Here is a 25,723-nt window from a genome sequence, read left to right on the forward strand (position 1 = left end):
ATTTCATTGTTACTGGAGGAGGGATGGGGTGAGTAAAAGTTCATGCAGTGGAAGCAGCTATATTTACAGTTAGTTGGAAGGAGTTAATATATGGTTTAATATCTTTCTTTTAAATTTAGAATTTTTTTTTTTTTCATATTTATATGTTGGCTTAGGAATAGGATAATGCATTACAGAATATTTACACTATAACTAGCAAAATATAATCTATATATATATAAAAATTTGTATTCCTGTTTGTTTGTTCAGAATTTGATTAATATATACAAAAGACCCGTTACTTTACTCTTCCACTTATATGTATAGTATGATTCTTGCAAAATCTGCAATTAAGGGGTCACCTCATTTGCATATTACACTAAGGGAAATTGATTTTACTAAATAGCAATTTGTTAGTTAATGTTTCTAACGAGATAATTGTTTTAAGTGTTCTATTTATTTAATTAGTTAAAAATGTGGTTGCGCAAGTACTGGGTATTTTAGACAGCAGGAGGGTTAAGATGTATCTTCAATGTAGATACAAGTAACGTCATTTTTGATATGAAGTACAATACAGTACAGGTATAAATTGGAAGTAAAATTATAAGCTATGGCGTGTTCAGTATGTATAAGAAAGTAAAAATAGGTATATGGGCAGATTTTCAGCAGATGCGAATATATGGAGGTTGTAAGTTTTAAGTATGTTTCCACTTCTAATGAAGATATCTTCAGCTTTCATTTAAAAATCATGAAGTTGTATTTTGCATTACAGAGTATCGGTTCAGTTTTTGTATTTATCATTGCAAAACTAAGGAAGAGACAGCTATTGCTATGTAATGGAGGTAGCTGTAAATCTAAGTACAGACCATAGCTAGTAAGTATCTACTTGGGTAAGAATAAAATAATGCATGCCTTGGCGGTAAAAATGTATAGATGTTTAGTGATAATTACCTCCAATCGGTCAGGTTAAGGGCTGAAAGCTAAGGACCCCCCCCCCTATGAGTGTTAGTAGCAGCTTGGGGAGTAAAGTAGACTGTTAGTCTTTAGGAGAGGATTAACTTACAGAATACAGTAGAATTAATTTTTAGAATTTATAGTCAAGTAAAGTTTAATTAGAGAAAAAAAAGTTGTTTTTTTTTAATTTATTTAACATGCAAATCAGACAAAGGCAGTCATCTTGGAGGAAAAGAATATATTAGGTATACGTAGCACGCAAGAGGGGGATGTTTGTAAGAATAAAATAATGCATGCCTTGGCGGTAGAAATGTATAGATGTTTAGTGATAATTACCTCCAATCGGTCAGCATGTGAAGGTTAAGGGCTGAAAGCTAAGGACCCCCCCCCCTATGAGTGTTAGTAGCAGCTTGGGGAGTAAAGTAGACTGTTTACAGAATACAGTAGAATTAATTTTTAGAATTTATAGTCAAGTAAAGTTTAATTAGAGAAAACAAATGTTGTTTTTTTATTTATTTAACATGCAAATCAGACAAAGGCAGTCATCTTGGAGGAAAAGAATATAATAGATATATGTAGCATGCAAGAAGGGGATGTTTGTACCGTAATGAGAAACTATTAGTACATGGCGCATTGGAATTCGTAGTTAAAGGCAGTCAATTAGGTCAGGCACAAAGCATATTGTATCTATTCAGAAATAGTCTTAGTGACGTATCTAAGGTCACTGTATATTTCAGGTACAGATATAATTGAAAGTAAGGCAAACTATATTTCGTGGTTGAACTCAGGAATCGTTCTGTCAAACTCGGGACATTGCACAGAATTTCGAGATCTTTATTAAATACATGAGGAGTAGCTTGTTCTTGTTCTGTGAGCCATGATAAGGTGAAAATATTAAGTAATTCGCAATTATATTCTTATTATTGCCCGCACTGAGGATTGAACCTTCAACCTCCAGAAGAGTGTCACTTGCAACTGGATTTCACCTAGTACTTTATCCGTTACGCCGTGCGTCCCTATGCATTTGACAGAAAGATTCCTGCGTTCGACAAGATTCAGCTAAAAAAGGTCAATGTAACCTCTGATCGTTTTCGGGTGTATCTTGTCAAACTTAAGAATCTTTGGGGCGAACTCGGGAATCTGCACAGATTTCAAACAAAATACTCATTCATCCCTGATGATTAATCCTTAGGGATTAAAAGGTGCACGACTTAAACACAACAATAACCGATTTTCAATACAAGCGAGTTGATAGTATATTTCAGGTACAGATATAATTGAAAGTAAGGCAAACTATATTTCGTGGTTTGTTATAGATAGCAAGGAAGCCACATTTTCAATACAAGCGAGTTGATAGTAATTGCAGATATTAAGTATATTACTTAAATAAAGTCGAATCTTCTTCTAATGTAGGAAAAAAATAAATCCAGGTTTCTGATAACTTCTGGGATTTGCTTTAACATAGGTTTTTTTTTTTTTCGCTAATTTACTTGGGATATAAGAGTGAAACAGTGTTTTGCCTGTAACGAGAGGGGGATGACGAATTTCATCTTTAGTCAAGATAAAGTTTGCAAAAAAAAAAAAAGACAAATAAAGACGATAAATAAATACAAATAAAATAAAACAAAAGAAAAACAGAAATAGACGATCATGGATACATTTCTTAGAAGTAAGATAAATTTAAAAAAATAGTACAAGATAAATTTTTAAAAAAATAGTACAAGATAAATTTAAAAAAAATAGTACAAGATAAATTTAAAAAAAAAATAGTACAAGATAAATTTTAAAAAAATAGTACAAGATATATTAAAAAAAAAATAGTACAATATAAATTAAAAAAAAATAGTACAAGATAAATTTTAAAAAAATAGTACAAGATAAATTTTAAAAAAATAGTACAAGACAAATTAAAAAAAAAATAGTACAAGATAAATTAAAAAAAAATAGTACAAGATAAATTTAAAAAAAATAGTACAAGATAAATAAAAAAAAATAGTACAAGATAAATTAAAAAAAAAATAGTACAAGATAAATTAAAAAAAAATAGTACAAGATAAATTTAAAAAAAATAGTACAAGATAAATTTTAAAAAAATAGTACAAGATAAATTTTAAAAAAATAGTACAAGATAAATTTTAAAAAAATAGTACAAGATAAATTTTAAAAAAATAGTACAAGATAAATAAAAAAAAATAGTACAAGATAAATTTTTAAAAAATAGTACAAGATAAATTTTAAAAAAATAGTACAAGATAAATTTTAAAAAAATAGTACAAGATAAATTTAAAAAAAATAGTACAAGATAAATTAAAAAAAATAGTACAAGATAAATTTTAAAAAAATAGTACAAGATAAATTTTAAAAAAATAGTACAAGATAAATTTTTAAAAAATAGTACAAGATAAATTAAAAAAAATAGTACAAGATAAATTTAAAAAAAAAAATAGTACAAGATAAATTTTTAAAAAATAGTACAAGATAAATTAAAAAAAAATAGTACAAGATAAATTTTAAAAAATAGTACAAGATAAATTTAAAAAAAAATAGTACAAGATAAATTAAAATAAAATAGTACAAGATAAATTAAAAAAAATAGTACAAGATAAATTAAAAAAACAATAGTTCAAGATAAATTAAAAAAAAATAGTACAAGATAAATTTTAAAAAAAAAATAGTACAAGATAAATTTTTAAAAAATAGTACAAGATAAATAAAAAAAATAGTACAAGATAAATTTTTAAAAAATAGTACAAGATAAATTTTTAAAAAATAGTACAAGATAAATTTTTAAAAAATAGTACAAGATAAATTTTTAAAAAATAGTACAAGATAAATTTTAAAAAAATAGTACAAGATAAATTTTAAAAAAATAGTACAAGATAAGTTTTAAAAAAATAGTACAAGATAAATTTTAAAAAAATAGTACAAGATAAATTTTTAAAAAATAGTACAAGATAAATTTTTAAAAAATAGTACAAGATAAATTTAAAAAAATAGTACAAGATAAATTTAAAAAAAAAATAGTACAAGATAAATTTTTAAAAAATAGTACAAGATAAATTTAAAAAAATAGTACAAGATAAATTTAAAATAAATAGTACAAGATAAATTTTTAAAAAAATAGTACAAGATAAATTAAAATAAAATAGTACAAGATAAACTTTTAAAAAATAGTACAAGATAAATTTAAAAAAAAATAGTACAAGATAAATTTAAAAAAAATAGTACAAGATAAATTTAAAAAAAAATAGTACAAGATAAATTTTAAAAAAATAGTACAAGATAAATAAAAAAAAATAGTACAAGATAAATTTTTAAAAAATAGTACAAGATAAATTTTTAAAAAATAGTACAAGATAAATTTTTAAAAAATAGTACAAGATAAATTTTTAAAAAATAGTACAAGATAAATTTTAAAAAAATAGTACAAGATAAATTTAAAAAAAATAGTACAAGATAAATTTAAAAAAAATAGTACAAGATAAATGAAAAAAAAATAGTACAAGATAAATTTTTAAAAAATAGTACAAGATAAATTTTTAAAAAATAGTACAAGATAAATTAAAAAAAATAGTACAAGATAAATAAAAAAAAAAATAGTACAAGATAAATTTTTAAAAAATAGTACAAGATAAATTTAAAAAAAAAATAGTACAAGATAAATTTTAAAAAAATAGTACAAGATAAATAAAAAAAAATAGTACAAGATAAATTTTTAAAAAATAGTACAAGATAAATTTTTAAAAAATAGTACAAGATAAATTTTTAAAAAATAGTACAAGATAAATTTTTAAAAAATAGTACAAGATAAATTTTAAAAAATAGTACAAGATAAATTTTAAAAAATAGTACAAGATAAACTTTTAAAAAATAGTACAAGATGAATTTTAAAAAAATAGTACAAGATAAATTTTTAAAAAATAGTACAAGATAAATTTTTAAAAAATAGTACAAGATAAATTTGAAAAAATAGTACAAGATAAATTTTTAAAAAATAGTACAAGATAAATTAAAAAAAAATAGTACAAGATAAATTTTTAAAAAAATAGTACAAGATAAATTTTAAAAAAATAGTACAAGATAAATTTTAAAAAATAGTACAAGATAAATTTATAAAAAATAGTACAGGATAAATTTATAAAAAATAGTACAAGATAAATTTAAAATAAATAGTACAAGATAAATTTAAAATAAATAGTACAAGATAAAGTAAAAAAAAATAGTACAAGATAAAGTAAAAAAAAATAGTACAAGATAAATTTTAAAAAAGAGTACAAGATAAATTAAAAAACATAGTACAAGATAAATTTAAAAAAAAATAGTACAAGATAAATTTTTAAAAAATAGTACAAGATAAATTTTTAAAAAATAGTACAAAATGAATTTTAAAAAAAATAGTACAAGATAAATTTATAAAAAATAGTACAAGATAAATTTATAAAAAATAGTACAAGATAAATATAAAAAAATAGTACAAGATAAATTAAAAAAAATAGTACAAGATAAATTTTAAAAAATAGTACAAGATAAAGTAAAAAAAAATAGTACAAGATAAATTTTTTAAAAATTGTACAAGATAATTTAAAAAAAAATACAAGATAAATTTTAAAAAAATAGTACAAGATAAATTTAAAAAAAAATAGTACAAGATAAATTAAAAAAAATGGTACAAGATAATTTTTTGAAAAAATAGTACAAGATAAATTTAAAAAAAATAGTACAAGATATATTTAAAAAAAATAGTACAAGATAATTTTTTAAAAAAATAGTACAAGATAAATTAAAAATAAATAGTACAAGATAAATTTTTAAAAAATAGTACAAGATAAATTTTAAAAAAATAGTACAAGATAAATTTTAAAAAATAGTATAAGATAAATTTTTAAAAAATAGTACAAGATAAATTTAAAATAAATAGTACTTAACGTTTGTTTGGGCACCCTGGTCGCCAGCCTGTTTGGCATGGCCGAAAGAGAATTTGGCCATATTTTTAGAGGTGGAAGGGTAATTTCTGTTGTAGCGAGCTGCTACTACTACGAGGCTAGGCTGTATTCTCACCTTAGTTCTCTCTTTCTCCCTACTCTTTTCTCTTTTCCTTCCTTTCTTCTTATACGTCATCAGAGGTTCCAGCCAATGAAAAGCGAGAACGGTTTACGTGGGACATTCGAGTGAAGGAAACGTCCTTACTTCCACGGCGACTAGAGACAGAACACACGCCTCACTCCTCAGCTCCCGTTAGGTAGCCAAGAGGAGCATTGAACATTAATACAGACTTTACAAAATGCACTATCTTTCTTTGTAACCCGAGTTTCGGGAAAACACACATATATATTGGATATATAAAACCTCATGAATTCATAACAAAGTCGCGTTACACGTCCTCATTTTTATAAGAAGACAATGTTTTCTTTTACCAGTATTTCTTTCTATTTCAGCGCTCCAGTTCTCCCTGTTATCGAAGGTGCCCCGAAGTGGGAGCCTACCGAAATGGTGACCTCTAATTAGTACCCATGTGAATGTATGGTAATAATACCATACTGTTACCCAGATATTGTGTGCACGTGTATCTATCTATTTATAGAAAATATTCTTCGTTACGCTGTTAATTTTACTTACTTTGCGGGGGATTTGACAAAGCAGGGGAGGGTAGAGCGGTAGCTCTTGATATATCTAAGGCTTTTGACAGAGTAATACGGTATCACTGGAAGAATACTTAACATAATTAAGTCCTTCTTAGATAAGAGAAAAATCCAGGTTGTCCTCGATGGTCGTACATCTAAACAATATGATATAAATGTGGGAGTGCCTCAGGGGTCTATCCTTGGACCTCTATTATTCCTAATATTCATAAATGACCTCCCTGACAAAATTGTCTGAGAGATGGGTTATGCTGATGACACCACGCTCTATAACAGACACGACAGGAAAACAAATGAACACATATTTAAAGAAATGGCAGAAACACTAGAGGATGACCTCCAATCTGTAGTGGAATGGGGACAAAAATGGATGGTCACATTCAATGCTGCCAAGACTAAACTTGCTTCCTTCAATAATTACAAGAAACCTTCTCTGCCACCAATAGCAATGGCCAATGACTCTTTATCTGAATGTACATGCTTTAAACTCCTCGACCTAACGGTCACAAGAAACATGAGTTGGAAAAAATAACATTGAGGGCATTGCCAGGACTGCTGCGAAAAAGATAGGTTCTCTCTACCGTGCTAGAAAGCTACTAATGCCCAAAAGTATCCGTACCTCTATAAGGTCACCATTCGCCCATGCATGTATGGAGTATTATTGTCATATTTGGGCCAGTGCTTCTGCTACTAGTCTCTCACTCCTAGACAAGGTTCAAAAGAGAGTCGCCAACCTGATAGGTCCTGAACTGTCATCTAAGTTTCAGCCTCTGTCCCATCGACGAAATGTAGCATCCCTCTGCCTGTTCTACAAGTACTTTAACGGTGAATGCTCCGACGAACTGCAAGCACTTGTACCCCCTCGACGTAAGTACACCCGACAAACCCGATAAGCAGTAAAATCCCACCCCTTCACAGTAGAAATCCCTAGATGTAAGAGAGCCTTCTACTCCAGTAGTTTTTTCTACAGAACCACTAGACTTTGGAATTCCCTTCCGGGTTCCTGCTTCCCCAACTGTACTGACATGCAGAAGTTCAAGTGTAACGTGAACTGACGTCTTGCTGCCCAACTCCCCACACAGTACCCATGTAGTTTATGTCCCTAATAGTAGCCCCCTACATCAAAGTACCTTGTTTGGGGTGAAACGTGGTATAGTCTTGTGTACGTCTGAGCACAGAGACAGTTTTATTTTTATACCTGCAGAAAGTGCGTGAGTGGACATGACAAATGTATACGTAACTGGAATGATCTTTATCCATCCATTTTAATGTCTCTAGTGTGTGTATTTATTTGCTTCCCCACTGAGCAAATTAGGCACAAGGCCGTTTTTTAATGTGGAGAGAGAGGGAGGGGAAGGGAGGGAAAAAGGGGACCAGCTCCCGATGGGTGGGAAATGGGAGCTGGATAGTGACAATTGGTATGAAGGGTTGCCCCTACATTGACCAATGTCTGATATGTGGGGTTACCCCCACATATGGTCTTTGCTTGCAGTATCTGTCGGAACAAATACTACAATTTGATCTTGTTGCCCGGGTCATGGAGAATGTCTCTAGTGTATCACTGTAATGTGATCATATTGTTTTAACCAACACTAAAATCTATATAATAAAGCTCAATGTTTGTGTGTCTGTACACGAATATGCTCCTTTATGGTTTACTGTTATACTAAACTGTCAACCACCACCACCACCACCATCACCATCACCACTAAGGGGGCCGAGGCCCAAGGGAGAGAAACTCTATGCACGCTCACACCGTTTCACATGTTTAAAAAGGACGAATGGCTAATCGTAGGTATAGACCGTTTCATACCCTCAAAAAAATTCCAACAAAAACTTAACAGCCAGCCATGGTTCTCCCCAGAATGTGCTGCTGCCATCGTGCACAGAAATCACTTTTTCCATAGCTACCAACGTAATAGATGTACTGAGACTAAAGCCGCTTTCAGGACTGCCAGCAACCACTGTAAAAGAGTAATAAAAAATGCAAGAGAGCTATATGCTCAGTCTGTTAAATTCAAAGTAGCTGAGCAGCAGCTCGGTTCCCACCAATTTTGGCAAATAGCAAACAGTATCCTGACCATCATCAATGGACCTGAGGTCATCGCGTCAGCATCAGACAAGGCCAAACTATTTGCCAAGAATTTGCAGCTAATTCTACCCCATGTGACAAAGGCCATCAACTCCCCATATTTCCTCCTATAACAGACAACACGCTATGCGACATACAAATATCTGTGCAAGAGGTTGTACGAGCCTTTTTCAAGTCTCACACAAAACACACATTCATATTTCAAGCTGTCATATACATACGCGCACACAAACATACGCGCCCACGTCCACACATGTACACATATTCACGTTCGCGTACATACACTCACATTCACGTATATATACACACACGCTTACGTATACACATGTACTCACACACGCACACATGGACGATGTCACTTCCGCTTTCTAAGGAAATACACATGCGCAAAATACACTCTGGAAACGAAAAACAAGGAGACAAGCTGTTTCTAATCCTTTTTTTAGGACTAGCTCTTGGCTAGAGAGGTTGGGCTAACCAACCGCCTCCCCTTCGGGAAGCGCACGCTCGCGCGTCGTCAACACCCCTGCGACTATGTATGGGGCACGAGCTAAAGACTGTATGTATATATTCTCACTCTTTCTCTCTCCATCTACTACTGGTCACTAAGAACACCTTCGCGTCGCTGACTACTAACTGATGACAACTCTAATATCCACTCTTTTGTCTACACGCTGGACTACCATTCTCAATTTTCCTACAACATTTATTTCTCTTCCCACGCGCGAACAAACAATAGTGACCCGAACTTGAGATGAAAACACATTTCCTTTTCTTGCTACAACACCAGTCCTGCAACGAACATTGGTTACATACGCGCGGACATGTTATAACTAAAACGTTCATTTCTTTCAACAGCAAATAAACGACGTTTATCTTATCCATTAATTGAGTCTTTGTTTCCTTCAATTCCCATTCGTTTCATTATTCTTTTGTAACGGGATTGGGGTATTTATATATCCTAGTCCCCTACAAATACTTCTATGAAAACAGCGACAAGGTCGCTAAGCTTATCAAGAACCTTGATTCCAGTAAAGCACCTGGCCCTGATGGCATTCCAATTATAGTGCTGAAAAAGATTCAACCTGAACTTGCCCCCATACTTACAAAACTGTTTAAGCGTTGTCTTAAGGAGAATTTCTTCCCAACACCCTGGAAAACCTCATCAGTATGCCCTGTATTTAAGAATTCAAGTGATCGGTCATCTCCCTCTCAGTACAGACCAATAAGTCTTTTGTGTGTCATGAGTAAGTTGCTGGAATCTGTGTTAAATAGAGAAGTAGTCAACCACCTCAGCAAAAAATAATCTTCTTAGTGACATGCAGTATGGTTTCCGTTCTGCTAGATCTACAACAGATGTGCTAACTGTTATATCTCATAGGATTAGCAAATCCCTTGACGGAGGTTTCCTTTCTAGGGCATTTGTTCTTGATATATTAAAGGCTTTTGATAGGGTTTGGCATAAAGATCTATTTCACAAGATCTCCAGCATATAGCTAGAAATATCTTCTCAATTATTAAATCATTTCTCTCTGATAGATTCATAAGAGTAGTGGTTGATGGGCAGAAATCAGAAGCTCATAGTATTAATGCTGGAGTCCCTCAGGGGTTTATCCTGGGCCCAACTCTCTTCCTGATCAACATTAATGATCTTCCAAATCACATCCTTACATCATTCGTAGACATTTATGCTGATGACACTACCATTTATGGTTGCACATCTAAGACTGTAAATAACCAAGTTCTCTCTGATTCTCTCTCCTCTGATCTTGAGCATGTGGTACAATGAGGAAAGAGGTGGCTTGTTACTTTTAATGCATCTAAAACCAAGCTTTTATCTTTACATCATTAATGCTCTAATCCCCATCTGGCATCAATTGAAATGAATGGTTCTCGTCTTGGAGAGGCCTCATGTTTTGACAAGCTTCTGGGCTTGACCTTTACTCCTGATCTTAAATGGAACACATACATTAAATCCGTTGCCAAGGCTGCTGGAAAAATGGTGGGATCCTTCTATCAATCCAGTAGATATCTCACTGCTGATGCAATTCTCTATCTATATAAGAGCCAGATACGTCCAAGGATGAAGTACTGTTGCCACATCTGGGCAGGAGCTGCTAGAAAGGACTTATCCTTCCTTGATAGAGTTCAAAATAGACTTCGTAGCCTCGTAGGAGATGTCCTTTTTTCTTCCCTGCAACCTCTTTCTCACAGAAGAGATGTTGCGAGTTTATCTTTGCTTTATCGTTATTTTCATGGCAAGTGATCGACTGAGCTTCAATCTATGATCCCGCCTCGCCAAACTTTCACAAGAAACACTCATCTAGCTGAAAACACTATCAATAATTCCCCCCCCCCCACTCTTTATCTGTGTCTAAACCTAAACGTAGATTCCATGAACAAAGCTTCTTCCTCTGAACTGCACGCCTGTGGAACTGTCTTCCATTTTTCTGCTTTCCAGCTGACTACAATATGGTTATCTTCAAGTCCAACGTAAACAAGCTCTTGATGAGCCGTTCCACTTAAGTTAACAAATTTACCGAATTTCCATTATTAACGATTACTATACTGTCCACTTTTACTACTGTACACTCTTTAACCCTTATCCTCGAGTGGCCTCTGAGTGATGCCTATGTAATAAAAACAAAAAAACATCATGTTAAATATGGGGGGGGGTAAATCTTTGGCGCGCGTTGGAGGTACCTATCGTCCTACCTAAGATTCCCAAATCATATAGTGTGTGTGTGTGTGTGTGTGTGTGTGTGTGCGTGTGTGTTTTAAACAATAAAATAAATTTATAAACATGAAAATCTATAAGAAGTCGTTTGTTTAATTCACACTTCGAGATATTAAATTCTTTATTCACAGGGAAAAAAAAAATACAATTGGGAAAAATGAACAAGATTTTTTACATATAACTCGGCGCTCCTTTGAATGACGTCACCACAAACTGTGTATGACGTCAACACAAACTGTGTATGACATCAGCGCAATGTTATTGTGACGCTAATGGCGAGGCGTTAAAGGTAAAAAAAAAAAAAAAAAAAAAGAAGAGAAAAATTCCAGCCGAAGAATTTACTTCGTTTTGTGTTGAATCCCCTCCCTCGAATCTTGCTGGATTGATCCCGAGGAAACTGACCCCCCAAATAATACCCAAGACATTGTCGATCATCTCAATTTTCATTTCTGGTTAGTAGTCGAATTGTCGGGGGTTATTGACCTACGTAATCCATTTCTTCGCTCGACGTGCCATATATATTTTTTCTTTTTTTTTTTTCATTTAAAAACAATTTTATAAGAATCAAGTTTTCTTATATATATATATTATTATTTTATATATATAAAGCTGTTTTTCTTTTGGTAAGTTTGTGTTTATTTCAAAGTAAAACTATTTCCTCCCCCCCCCCCTGATTATATTAAGTGGAAAGAAAAACATTGCAATTTAATCGTTAATTAAGTCAAGTTACATTCAGAAAAACAAAAAAGAATATTTATTATTAGAAAATATATTTAAAAAAAAAATTGGTTTCTATTTAGAATTCGATTTAATTAAAAAAAAAAAAATACAGACAAAATTCACGGAACGAAGATATATTCCAAAAATCACGTAAACTTGTCAAGTAGTATACCTCCCCGCCCCCCCTTTTTTTTTTGTTAGCGATTTTGTGGTAAATTATCAGACTAATTTTGATCTCGATAGTTCGAATTGAGTTGTCTCACCCTTCTTAATAAACAATGGCTTCTCAAAGCGTCTCGCTTCATCATAAAATTTGATTTTCTTAATTTAGAAAAATGTATTTGATTAATTTACGTGAGTTTTGGTATATGACGTCTTCGTTTCGTGACGGGTACGTACATTTTAAACATATATATATAAAATATTAACCAATATTTTTTTTAATTTTTTTTTATTGGAATAATTTTTTTTAAATAATAATATAGAAAAAAAAATGCTGGTATATTTTTGAGAGAGTACCTAGCCCCAGCGGAGTATAAACACCTCCAACGACTTTCGGAAATAAACATCCCCACTTCGAAAGCCGTTCTTAACATGGGAGGTTGGGGGTGTTTATACTACGCTGAGGCTGGTCGTAAAAAAAAAGTACCAAAATTTTATTCATTGCTAATTAGTTTTAAAGTTCCACATTTTTAGTTGGTTTATTTTAATACCGAAAAAACATTTAGTACTTTATTTAATTTGCAGAAGAAAAAAATCACAATTTTGTAATTAGTTTAAATTTACATTTTTTTTTTTTAAAGCAGAAACTTTTTAAAAAGGAATGTTTTATTTATTTGTAGTTTTTGTTTAAAAAGAAGGTGCCCCCTGCGGCCCCTCTGCACTTATTGATCCGTGCTGAAATAATAACGTTATTTAAAAAGCCATTCTTAACATGGGGAGGGTGTTTTGTACATATTCTGTACTTTAACTTTACAATTGAATTTAAAAAAAAAAACATAAAACTTTAATTAAACTTGGAAATACGATTTAAAAAATAGCGCGGATCAGTAAGTGCACTAGCAACTAAAAGAATTTTTTTTTTCTAAAAAAGGAAGATAACTAACCCTAAACCAAGGTTTAGTTTGGCAAAAGTTGATTTGGTTCAGATTCTGTAGAAGAACCAAATATATTTAACAAAACAAAAAAAACAAAAACAGGTGCAAGCTATGGTCAGCAAATGGATTTTTGTTGGGTTTGTATTACTGTACACATAGATTCGAAAAAGTTGTCAAAAAACAAATATATAGCAAATGAATGTTATCAAAGGCAAGATAAGTTACTTTTCTACCAAACTGGATACATTTTTCGTGTTTTTATTTAATGTAACATGTTTATTCAACTCGAAAAACATAGTGTTTACCGATGTATTGGAAAATTCAAGATGGCGTCTGACTCCCTCTTTAACACGGTAAGTTTGGGAAAAGGTGTTATAAATAAAAAACTGGATAAAATGCTGTTAAACTCGCTCAATATATGTTACCGTGACATAGGTTTTAATAGTATTTTTTCTAGTTTTTTATTTATAACGCCTTTTCCCAAACTTACCGTGTTAAAGAGGGAGTGAGGCGCCATCTTTAATTTTCCAATACATCGGTAAAGTAAACACTGTATGTTATTCGAGCTGAATAAACATGTTACATTGAATAAAAACACGAAAAATATATCCAGTTAGGTAGAAAAGTAACTTATCTTGCCTTTGATAACATTTATTTGTTATATATTTGTTTTTTACAACTTTTTCGAATCTATGTGTACAGTAATACAAACTCCATCGTTTTAAGCAACAAAAAAAAAAAAAACAAACAAAAAACAATATTACGTACTTAATTATCATGTCGGAAATAGTATTATATTAAAAAATTACGAAAATTTATAGCGTAGAACAACTGTTATTGTGATTTTAATTAAAAAAAATAATATAAAAAAAAGTCTATTGCAACAAATATCGCAGCCATAACACAAGTAATCTAAAATATTCCTTTCGGAGTTATGTCCCTTGCGTATAGCCTACTACAGAGTTGCCAGATTATAATAAATGTTTGAAGCCAAATTTTTCAAGAAAAAGGGCCAAATTCAAACACGAAGCCACAAAAAGACAACAAAACAAAAAAAATACAAATGAAGAAAAATTGGGGTTTGTTTTACATATGCACATAGATTCGAAGAAGTTGTCAAAAAAAACAAATATATAACAAATAAATGTTATTAAAGGCAAGATAAGTTACTTTTCTACCTAACTTGATAAGTTTTTAGAGTTTTTATTTAATGTAACATGTTTATTCAGCGCGAAAAACATACAGTGTTTACCGATGTATTGGAAAATTTAAAATGGCGTCCGACTCTCTCTTTGACACGGTAAGTTTGGGAAAAGGAGTTAAAAATAGAAAAAATATGCAAAATACTGTTAAAAACTCACCGAGTATATGTCAGCCTATGTCACGGTAACATATATTGAGCAAGTTTTTAACAGTAATTTGTCTAGTTTTTTTTATTCTTAACTGCTTTTCTCAAACTTACCGTGTCAATTCAGCTAAAAAAACATACAATGTTTACCGATGTATTGGAAAATTTAAAATGGTGGCTGGCGCTCTCTTTGACACGGTAAATTTGGGAAAAGGAGTTATAAATAAAAAACTAGACAAAATAAGGTTAAAAACTCGCTCAATATATGTTACTGTGACATAGGCTGACATATTGGGTAGGTCACTACATCAGTAAATATTTATTTTTATTTATATATATATATATATATATATATATATATATATATATATACTAGCATTTCAGCCCGGCGTTGCCCGGGTGTTTGGAGGTGTATGTTGAGCAAGAAAAGCGATCAATTTTTTTAACTTTATCTAAAATTTCAAGACCAGTGGTTCTCAACCTTTTTTTTTTTACTCATGGACCCCTTTTCCCTTCTTTTTATCTTGGTGGACCCCTTCATAACTATTGGTCACAAGACAATCTTCTATTTTTCACTCGTATAAATTTTGTGGTTTTAATAATCAAAGAAATATTATATAATTAAGCTTTATTTTTAAATGAAAACTAATTTAATGCAAATAAAGTATTCTGCAACAACTATAATGATGATAATAATGATGATGATGATGATAATAATAATAATGATAGTAAAAATGATAATAATAATAATGTTGATGATGATGATGATAATTTTGATTTCGCTTATGAACGTCTCTCTGGAAAGGGATGGGATTCATTTCCAGATGATTTCCCTTAATCCCGGCTTCAAACCAAGAGTTTCAAAGATCAAGGGTTTTCCTAAGGATGTTGGTGGTACCTATAATTGCAGAGGTTTGAAGGCCGCCTAAAACATCAGGGATTTGTAGTTTTTTCAATTGTCCTTCCTGTACCAACTACGACCGGGATTATTTGTGTTTTAACCCCGTGTATACGCCTTATTTCCAAGGCCAATGGAGCATAATTGCTCCACTTCTCATTCTCCTTCTCTCTCACATTCCTGTCCCAGGGTACTGAGAAGTCTACAATCTGCCAGTTTTTTGAGACCTTGTCAATGACGACCAAATCCGGACGATTATGTTACAATTGCTTGGTCGTTATGACACTTTTGTCCCACCATACCTCTACCTTGTCATCCTCACTTGTTCTCACTTCATCAGGAACCTCCTCAAACCATTTTCCAGCACACTTCACCCCAACCCTCTTACATACCTCCCAATATATCCGGAATCCCATGCAATCATGTCTTTTGCATAACTCTCTCTGGGCCAGTCCACTACACCCTGCTGCAAGGTGCGCAATTGATTCTGAGGTCTTACCACAAATCCAGCATTCTGCAGCAATTTCCTCTCCTAGAACCACTTTTTTGAAAAACTGTGTTCCTAATGCCTGCTCTTGTGCTGCACAAACAAAAGCTTCAGTACTCTTAGCCAGATACCCAGCTCTAAGCCATTGCCATGATCTTTCATCAGCCACTTCTGCTATATCCTGGAAGAACCTTCATGCATTTTCTTCCTAGCCAGTTTCTCTGCCCTTTCTCTATCCATACATTTCACATAATCAGCCTTGGTCTCACATACCTCCACTTCATTGGCCACAAATTTAAGCATCCACTCCCCACTTCTAACCACATGTTTCTTCAACGACATCTCCTCGGTTCTAACACAATCTTTTACACTTTTGAATCCTCCCCCACCATCTTTCCTCTTTTGATACAGCCTTGCTACGCTGCTTCGAATGTGAAATATACCAAACATTGCTAAAACTTTTCTTGTTTTGATATCCATGGCATGCAAATCCTTGTCAGACCATTCTAAAATTCCTGCACTGTATCTCAAAACACTGACTGCCCATGCATTTACTGCTTTCATTAGATTTCCTCCATACAGTTTCGACTTTGCAATTAGTTTCACTCTTCTAAGATACTCCTTCCTGACTTTTTCTTATATTTCTCTGTTCATGATGCCTACACCCTCCAGCACTCCTAAATACTTATATCCTGTATCTTCTATTTCTTTCATAATTTCTCCATTTGGCAGCACTATTCCATTCAAATGAACCTTTACTCCTCTTTTCATCACCAGCACCGCACATTTACTAATCCCAAACTCCATCCCAATGTCTTCTGAGTATGTCCCCACAAGTTCTACCAGTCTCTCCATTTCCTTTTCATTTCTACCGAATATTTTCAAATCCTCCATAAACAGTAGATGGTTGAGGCGTCTGTCACCAGATCCAAAGTTATACCCCAGTTTTTCTCTCTTCAAGAGGATGCTCAGTGGCATCATTATCATTACAAAAAGAAGTGTCGATAACGAATCTCCTTGAAATATCCCACGTTTAATGCCAACCTGCCCCATCTCCTCTCTGTTTGCTGTCAGCACTGTTTTCCATTGAGCCATACTTGTCTCCAAAAGCCCTACCACATTCTCAGCAACCTTCATCATCAATAGTGTTTCACGTATCCATGAATGAGGAACCATGTCATAAGCCTTTCTGTAATCGATCCATGCTACGCTCAGATTTCTCTTCTTCGCATCCTGCATTATTGCTTTATCAATTAGTAGTTGCTCTTTAGTACCTCTCGAGCCTTTCCGGCACCCCTTTTGTTCGTCAGGAAAAACACCATTACTCTCTAGATGTTCATAAATTTTCTCCGCAAATATTCCAGTCAACAGTTTCCACATCAATGGCAGACATGTAATTGGTCTATAATTATTGGCATCTGTTCCTTTTGCAGGATCTTTCCTAATCAGTGTTGTTTTTCCCTTCACACGCCAATCAGGGACATCTCCCGACTCTACAACTCTTTGCAGAGCAGCAGCTATAGGTGGATAAAGGCATGGGAACTGTTTAAACCAGAAGCCCATCACTCCATCTGAACCAGGTGCCTTCCAGTTTGTCATCCTTCGTATGCCAGCTTTAACGTCATAATAATAATAATTATGATAATGATGATAAATAATGATAATAATGATAATAATAATAAATAAATAATGATAATAATAATGATAATAATAATAATCTAAATTAGAGTGATTATAATTTTTTACCAATATCTTGTATTACAATATTGTTTCTTCCATGGTCAAGCCGATGGAGATCAGAGCTCTTCAGGCAATTGAATTCACTGCAGCATTTATGTACACTGGTTAAAATTTTTGATAAACAGTTAAAGTGGAATATGTAATCAAAAAAAAAGAGATAGGCATTTTTATTCAGTGAGATCCCTATGGTTGATGTTGCTTGGCGAGTTTCTTCTTTTCACAATTTGACCCCTATTATGACCCTTTAATATTTATTTAGAGTTATTGCGTATGGAAATGTACACAGACACACACACACACAGACACTTTGACTTTTATAGATATATAGATATATAAAAGTGAACGTGTCTGTCTGTGTGTCTGTGTACGTTTTCCAACGCAATAACTCTGTCAATTTTAAATCTACAGACTCGAAATTTGATATACAGGGTACTGAGATTTGTGAAAATCTTTGTAATCAATTTTCGGCCAGGAATTTGGCTGTTAAGGGGTCAAAGTTCAACGATTTGACCTTTGAGAACTCTACCAAACTCCTCCGCCAATTTTGGGTCTAAACACTCAAGTGTTTTAGATATAGGTTCCTTGGACATGGATCTAACTTAATAGCTTGATTTGAGACCCAAACAATAAATGTTAAGGGGTCATAATAGGGGTCAAAGTTAAAAAAATTGACCGCTTTTTTTTTTTTTTGCTCAACATACACCTCCAAACACCCGGGCAACGCTGGGCTGAAATACTAGTATATATATATAATAGTGTTTATTTCAATTTTGCTGGGATTGTTTCTTATGAATATTTCTTTTCAATATTCGATAAGACTTGAAATCACTAGATTCATCAACTTGTAAGTAATCTAATTCATTTCAGTACCTTAAGGTATATATATATAAGTGAACGTGTCTGTCTGTGTGTCTATGTACATTTCCCTACACAATAACTCCGTCAATTTTTAGTCTAAAGACTCAAAATTTTATGTACAGGGTACTGAGATTTGGGAAAATCGATGTGATCGGTTTTCGGACAGAAATTTGGCTGTTAAGGGGTCAAAGTTCAACGATTTGACCTTTGAGAACTCTACCAAACTCCTCCAATAATTTTGGGTCTAAACACTTAAATTTTTTATATAGGTTCCTTGGACATTAATAACATGATTTGAGCCCAAAACAAATGTTAAGGGGTCATAATAGGGGTCAAAGTTAAAAAAAAAAAAATTGACAGTTTCTTCTTCTTTTTTTTTTTTTTTTTTTTTTTTTTTTTTTTTTTTTTTTTTTGGCTCAGCATACACCTCCAAACACCCGGGCAACGCCGGGCACCCATGCTAGTATATATATATATATGTATATAAGCACGTCTGATTGAACACGACAGTTATTCTTTTTTCCAATTTTTTTGGATATTTTTTCCATTCGCCGAGCACTCTTATTTCAGCTGGTGTGTTGCATAGAATGGCACCCAAACGTTGTTCAGCCATATTCTTAAGCGCTTTCATATATATATATACACACACCCAGTTAAAGGTATTGAAGAGAGAAAGCGCTTGAGAAGAATATGGCCGAACAAGGTTTGGCCGCCATTAATCCAAACGCCAGCTGAAAAATAAAAAAAGACCACTTGGCAAATAGAAAAGATATCCAGAAAAATCAATAAAAAAGAATGTGTCATCAATCAGACGTGCTTGAATAATGACTTGATGCCAAAATATACAAAAAAGAAATATATATATATATATATATATATATATATATATATTAAGTTGGTGCAAAAATGTCATTTTTTGATCAACTTGTGTATAAAAACATTTTTGCACCAACCTAATATATATATATATATATATATATACCCGGGTTTTTTTATATTCAAAAGTAATGGACTAATGAATTCAACGAGGTTGTTAGATAGTGCTCAATAAAAAGAGCTGATAATACTTGTTTATTGTTATATAAACATGCTCACATCCCGCTGCTACAAATAGCCATTTGTATCAATCAAACAACAGATATCATCAGGCAGCGACTTGACTATTCAAAAGATTGAACTTTTGAATAGTCAAGTCGCTGCCTGATGATATCTGTTGTTTGATTGAAACAAGTGGCTATTTGTAGCAGCGGGATGTGAGCATGTTTATATAACAATAAACAAGTATATATATATATATATATATATATATATATATATATATATTATGAAAATTGGGGAAAATAACAATCTTATAATTAGAGATTTATAAAGAATCTGAATCGGTAATTGTATTGGAATCCGAAACAGAGAAAAATATTGGAATCGTCCCATTACTAATGTATATATATTAGTATATTTAGGCAGCATTTTTTCTTTTATGCAAGTTTCATTAAATAGCACAGACAACTCTTGCTTGTTTTTCTTGTAATCCTCCTTTTCTCTTTGTCGGACCATTTTCCGAACGTCTTTTTTTTTTCGAGTGAAAAAAGAAAATTCCCGTACTCGCAAACGTTTTCGACCTCCATGGGTCATCCTCAGGTGAGTAGTAAAAATTGAAAAATGAAAATAGCGAGATGAAATGAAAAGATGATTAAAAGACGATTAAAATCGATTAAAATTACTAAAATACTCAAAAGCACTTGAGCGTGCCCTCCGTTTCATTTTGAGGCTGGTTAATCGTTGGCTTATTAATGTGGATTAACAGTGCCTCAAATATTGGGAGGCGCACCTCGCAATGTGGGACAGTTAAAATGGCCGTGTTTTTTTATTCATTTCGCTATTTTCATTTTTCAATTTCATTTTTTATTTTTTACTACACGCTTGAGGATGACCAATGGAGGTCGAAAATGTTTGCGAGTACGGGAATTTTCTTTTTTCACTCGAAAAAAACGTTCGGAAAATGGTCCAACAAAGAGAAACGTGCATATATATATATATATATATATATATATATATATATAGCTTAGTGCATTCATTTCGTTCCTAATGAATCCCACGCTAGATGCTGCATCCCCACTGTTACCTAGCATCTTCTTTACTCTTCTGATGAGAAGCATTAGGCTTCAAAATGCCTTGGCATAAAGAGTGCCTTCTAATTGTTTGGTTCATTTATTCAATAAGGGAATACAATCTATATCCACCAATACATAGTTTTGTGACTTCATTTCCCACTCCTATTGTTCTCATATATATATATATATATATATATATATATATATATATATATACTAGCCAAAGTACCCGTCTTGACTGGGTTCTAAAACAGCCTACAGAAAATGGACTCTAATTTATGAAAGTATGATAGTTTATTCAAAGGAAGGTTTGTAAAGAGATAGCTTCGAATTTGGGGGTATCAAAACCAAAGCAAAATATGATGAAAGTAAAAATAAAATAGATAAACCCCATAATTTATTATACCATACCTGTTCACACTGAAACACTTATCACAATATTCTGTGGATCTATATTAAAAAACCTTGTTAAACTTTGTGACATATTTCCATTCTATGGAGGTCAGGCGAACGAACACGAACACCCCATAATTTTATTTTACCATATTTCTTCAAACTGAAACATAATTATCAAAGTATACTTACGCAGATATATGTGAAAAGTCTTTATTAAAGTTTGTGCCTATTTCCATTCTATGGAGGCCAGGCGCGAACGCAGACCCCACAATTTTATTATACCATCCCTATTTAAGTTAAAACATACTTATCAAAGTATTATTATTTACATCAAAAACACTCGTAAACGTTTTTTTTTTTTTTTTCCATACTTTGTGGACCAGGCGCGTACGCAGACTCCACAATTTTAATGAATCATCATTATGCCAGATCAAACATACCCATTCCTGTGTCTCGATACATCTTTTATCATTATATGTGATCAGTTTTCTATAATAGTCAACCATATAGGAGCCTATTCGTGACCAGACACACACACGGGCGTTCAGCTTTATCTATATAAATAAAATGAACTCATTTTTTCCCGTCTGATTTTGACATTAATAGGATTAAAAATCAAGATATTTCATGCAAATATAATATGCACAAATGGCAGAACAATATCTGAGGTGTGTTATAGGCTTATTATTTCTCAAATTCCTCGATAATCTTAGATTTCTATACTTTTTCTGCTGAGAAGTCACGGCCAAAATCGGTTAAGATCAATGGAAATGGTAAAATATTTTCTCTCTAATAAATTCCTCCTCCCCCTGCCACCACTTAACACCGTTTGGGGATCGTTCACAAGGAACAGTTGAGAAGAGAACACCGGTTTGGCTTCGTAGTTCTTTCATGTGAAGTTATTTAAAATCACTAAACTAAGCTGCAGTGCTCTGTGGCGTAGTGGTTAGCGTGCTGGACAATTCACATTATATTTTCACGTTCGCGCCGACCTACCGTAGTCGTTTTTTTTTTTTTTTTTTTTTTTTTTCCTAAACAACTGGAATGGACTTTTTTTGGTGGCCGAACTGTTAACGTTGCAGATGTTTTCTTTTGTTTTTTTTTTTCACACTTTATTTTCCTACTTTTACTCATGACTCCGGGTTTGATCCTTCCTACTTACCTACCATAACATTTTTTAAAACTCCCCCCCCCCCGTCCCGGAAACAAACACTCGGGCAACGCCGGGTACCCCCGCTAGTATTATGTAATTGTCGGATTACTCCTTCATTATGGACATTGAAATCTTTCCTTTCTGCATGTGATTATACTGGATATTAACTTTTGTCTCATTTTATTCTGGAGTACACCTAATTACCAATGGATTACCTTCCAAGAATTTAAGTTGATTTATTTTTTAACTTATTTTTTTTTATCTTATTCTTCTCTTACTTTTTTGTACATAATTTTATAGTTTATTTCATGTTATTTGTTTACATAATTCTCTTTCCTTTTATGCTGTGTCTACTCTTTCCATTCTCTTCTCTCACCATTCCTCATTTCATTTGCATTTCAAGCAAATTAGAACTTTAGTAATATATTAGATTCTCAAGCGTCTAGACAGTCCATATAGTAGACTACCTCATGACTCTGATGATCTTTCTCTCTTCCCTCTCTCTCTCCTTTTCTCTCTTTCTCCTTCTTTCTCTCCTTCTGACCCAATCTTTTCATCTTTCCCTCCCTCTCTCCTAATTTCTTCTACCCCTCCCTCTCTCCTAATCTCTTCTTCTACCCCTCCCTCTCTCTTCTCACCTTCCCTCTCTCCCATTCTCTTCTGCTGTCCCTCCTTCTCTCTCTCTCTCTCTCTATCCCATACATGTTTTTTTTCTTTTTAGATAATTGTTATTTCATCAACTTGCTTGAAAAAGATTCTTAAAACCGTTTGAATTATGCAAATACCATCAGTAGTTCAAAAGTTATGAGAGTTTTAAGTGCCAAAACTTAGGCTATTCCGTGGACATTTTTTCTTTAGAAAAAGTGGGCTAAATTATGGACCTCCGAATTTCAGGTAATTTCGCCAACGTTTATTTAGTTTTCAAGCTATTCTCATGAAACTTGGTAATCTTATGTAAAATTGTGTGCTCTTTCTTACTATGCAGTCAAATCTGATGTATCTCTTTACCATAAGCCATGAATTATAAATTAAATTAAAATGTACAAATTCTAATTTTTTTTTTAAACTGGCGTAGTGAGTGTCTATTCATGAACAAAACTAAGTATTATACTGGTATTTAAATATAGCTTTATTGAGAGTAGATATTTACCTGCTTTCCCACCAAAGGAGAGCTTAATCTTGGGTGTATCCATTGAATGCCTAAACAGCATTCATGGCTGGTATTTACTACTCCCCTCAAAGAAAAAAAAAATTGAGTAGATATGAATTAATCTCAGAAATAAATCGAAGAAAATTTTCCATATAGATTTTGGATTTCTGTAAAAGATGGAAATCCCCATAGTCGACCAGAACTTATGCATTTTGAGACCAGTCCAATTTTCAATTCTGTAAATCCTCTCTATCTGTCCCAAAATATACCCCTATTTTCTGAAATGCAACCATAAATCGTACTCTACATGAATCCTCCATGTAGCTTTCTTTTATCAAATGTATATATAGGACTAGTATTATTTAGATACATTTTTTTTTTTTTTTATACGGTGGTCACCACATATCAAGGCCCGGAAGCCACTCAGGGATAAGGGTTATTGCAAGTACATTACGTTAGTGTGGAGATTTGATGAAGTGTTTACTTAACGAGGCGGTTCATTAGGAATTTGTTAACATTGGACTTGAACACATCCAAGTTGTAGTCAGGTGGGAAGCAGGCAGACGGAACAGAGTTCCACAGGCGTGCAGTTCTAAGAAAGAAGCTTTGTTCATGGAATCCACGTTTTGATTTAGGCACAGATAAAGAGTGGAGGAAATTTTTCACAGTGGATTCGGCTAGACGGGTGTTTTTCGTGAAAGATTGGCGAGGGAGGGCCAGAGATTGGAGTTCAGACGAGCACCTGCCATGGAAATAATGATAAAACAAGGATAAGCTCGCAACGTCTCTTCTGTGGGAGAGAGGTTGCAGGGTAGAGAAAAGGGCATCCCCCACTAAGCCACGAAGTCTATTTTGTACTCTGTCAAGGCAGGATAGGCTGTTTTTAGCAGCTCCTGCCCAGATATGGCAGCAGTATTCCATCTTTGGACATACTTGGCTTTTATATAGATAGAGAATTGCATCAGTAGTGAGATATCTTCTGGAGCGGTAGAAGGATCCCACCATCTTTCCAGCGACCTTGGCAACAGACTTGATGTACGTGTTCCATTTCAGATCAGGGGTAAAGGTCAAACCCAGAAGCTTGTCAAAACACGGGGCCTCTCCCAGACGAGAGCCATCCATCCCAATTGATGCCAGATGGGGATCAGAGCATTGATGATGTAAGGATAGGAGTTTGGTCTTAGATGCATTAAAGGTAACCAGCCACGTCTTCCCCCGCTGAACCACACACTTGAGATCAGAGGAGAGAGAATCAGAGAGAACTTTGTCATTTACAGCCTTTGATGTGTTGCCGTAGATGGTCGTGTCATCAGCATAGATGCCAACGAATGATTTAAGTATGTGTTTAGGGAGGTCATTGATGTAGATCAGGAAGAGAGTTGGGCCCAGGATTGACCCCTGAGGGACTCCAGCATTAATACTGCAGGCCTCTGATTTTGTCCATCAACCACTACTGTTATGAGCCTATCGGAGAGAAATGATTTAATGATTGAGAAAACATTTCCAGTTATACCGTAGCTGGAAATCTTGTGAAGTAGACCCTAATGCCATACCTTGTCGAAGGCTTTTGATATGTCAAGAGCAATTGCCCTAGAAAGGAAGCCTTTGTCAAGAGATTTACTAATCCTGTGAGATATAACCGTCAGCACATCTGCGGTAGATCTTGCAGAGCGGAAACCATATTGTGTGTCACTAAGAAGGTTGTTTCTGCTGAGGTGGTTGAATATTTATTCCAGCAACTTACTCATAACGCACAGGAGACTTATTGGTCTGTACTGAGAGGGAGATGACTTCTCACCTGAATTCTTAAATACAGGGCAAACTGATGAGGTCTTCCAGGGAGTCGGAAAGCACTTCTCCTTAAGGCAGTGCTTAAACAGTTTTGTAAGTATGGGAGCAAGTTCTGGTTGAAGCTTTTTTAACACTATAATTGGGATGCCGTCAGGGCCAGTTGCTTTACTGCAATGAAGGTTCTTGATTAGCTTGGCGACCTCATGCACAGATATTTGTATGTTACCTAGCGTGTTCTGTGTTATAGGAGGAAATATGGGGAGTTGATGGTCATTGTCGCATAGGGTAGAATTAGCTGCAAAGTTCCTTGCAAATAGTTTGGCCTTGTCTGATGCTGATGAGATGACCTCTGGTCCATTGATAATGGTTGGGATAGAACGCACACTTCTGTTCAGGATCCTATTTGTTATTTGCCAAAATTGGTGGGAACCAAGCCGCTGATCAGCTACCTTGGATTTAACAGACTGGGCATATAGCTCTCTTGCATTTTTTATTACTCTTTTACAGTGGTTGTTGGCAGTCCTGAAAGCAGCTTTAGTCTCAGTGCATCTATTACGTTGGTAGCTATGGAAA

The 25,723-nt window shown here is 33.4% G+C and overlaps 1 protein-coding gene across 2 annotated transcripts in view; it reads left to right on the forward strand.

Annotated features, from left to right (window-relative positions):
* Positions 1–11,608: 11,608 nt before the first annotated feature.
* The window catches only part of LOC145270456 (BTB/POZ domain-containing adapter for CUL3-mediated RhoA degradation protein 3-like), a 67,914-nt gene continuing 53,799 nt past the window's right edge, over positions 11,609–25,723 (forward strand). The window contains exon 1 of one of the 2 annotated variants that reach the window (XM_080126091.1): positions 11,609–11,853. In XM_080126091.1, the coding sequence (XP_079982217.1) occupies positions 11,643–11,853 (211 nt within the window). In that variant the 5' untranslated portion in view covers positions 11,609–11,642. Of the gene's footprint in view, positions 11,854–11,882; positions 12,025–25,723 lie in introns of those variants that run through there. The other variant, XM_080126092.1, reaches the window with a different exon arrangement.

Source organism: Euprymna scolopes, chromosome 46, assembly GCF_053919585.1.
Source record: "Euprymna scolopes isolate OS-2025 chromosome 46, ASM5391958v1, whole genome shotgun sequence".
NCBI classification, from domain to species: domain Eukaryota; kingdom Metazoa; phylum Mollusca; class Cephalopoda; order Sepiida; family Sepiolidae; genus Euprymna; species Euprymna scolopes.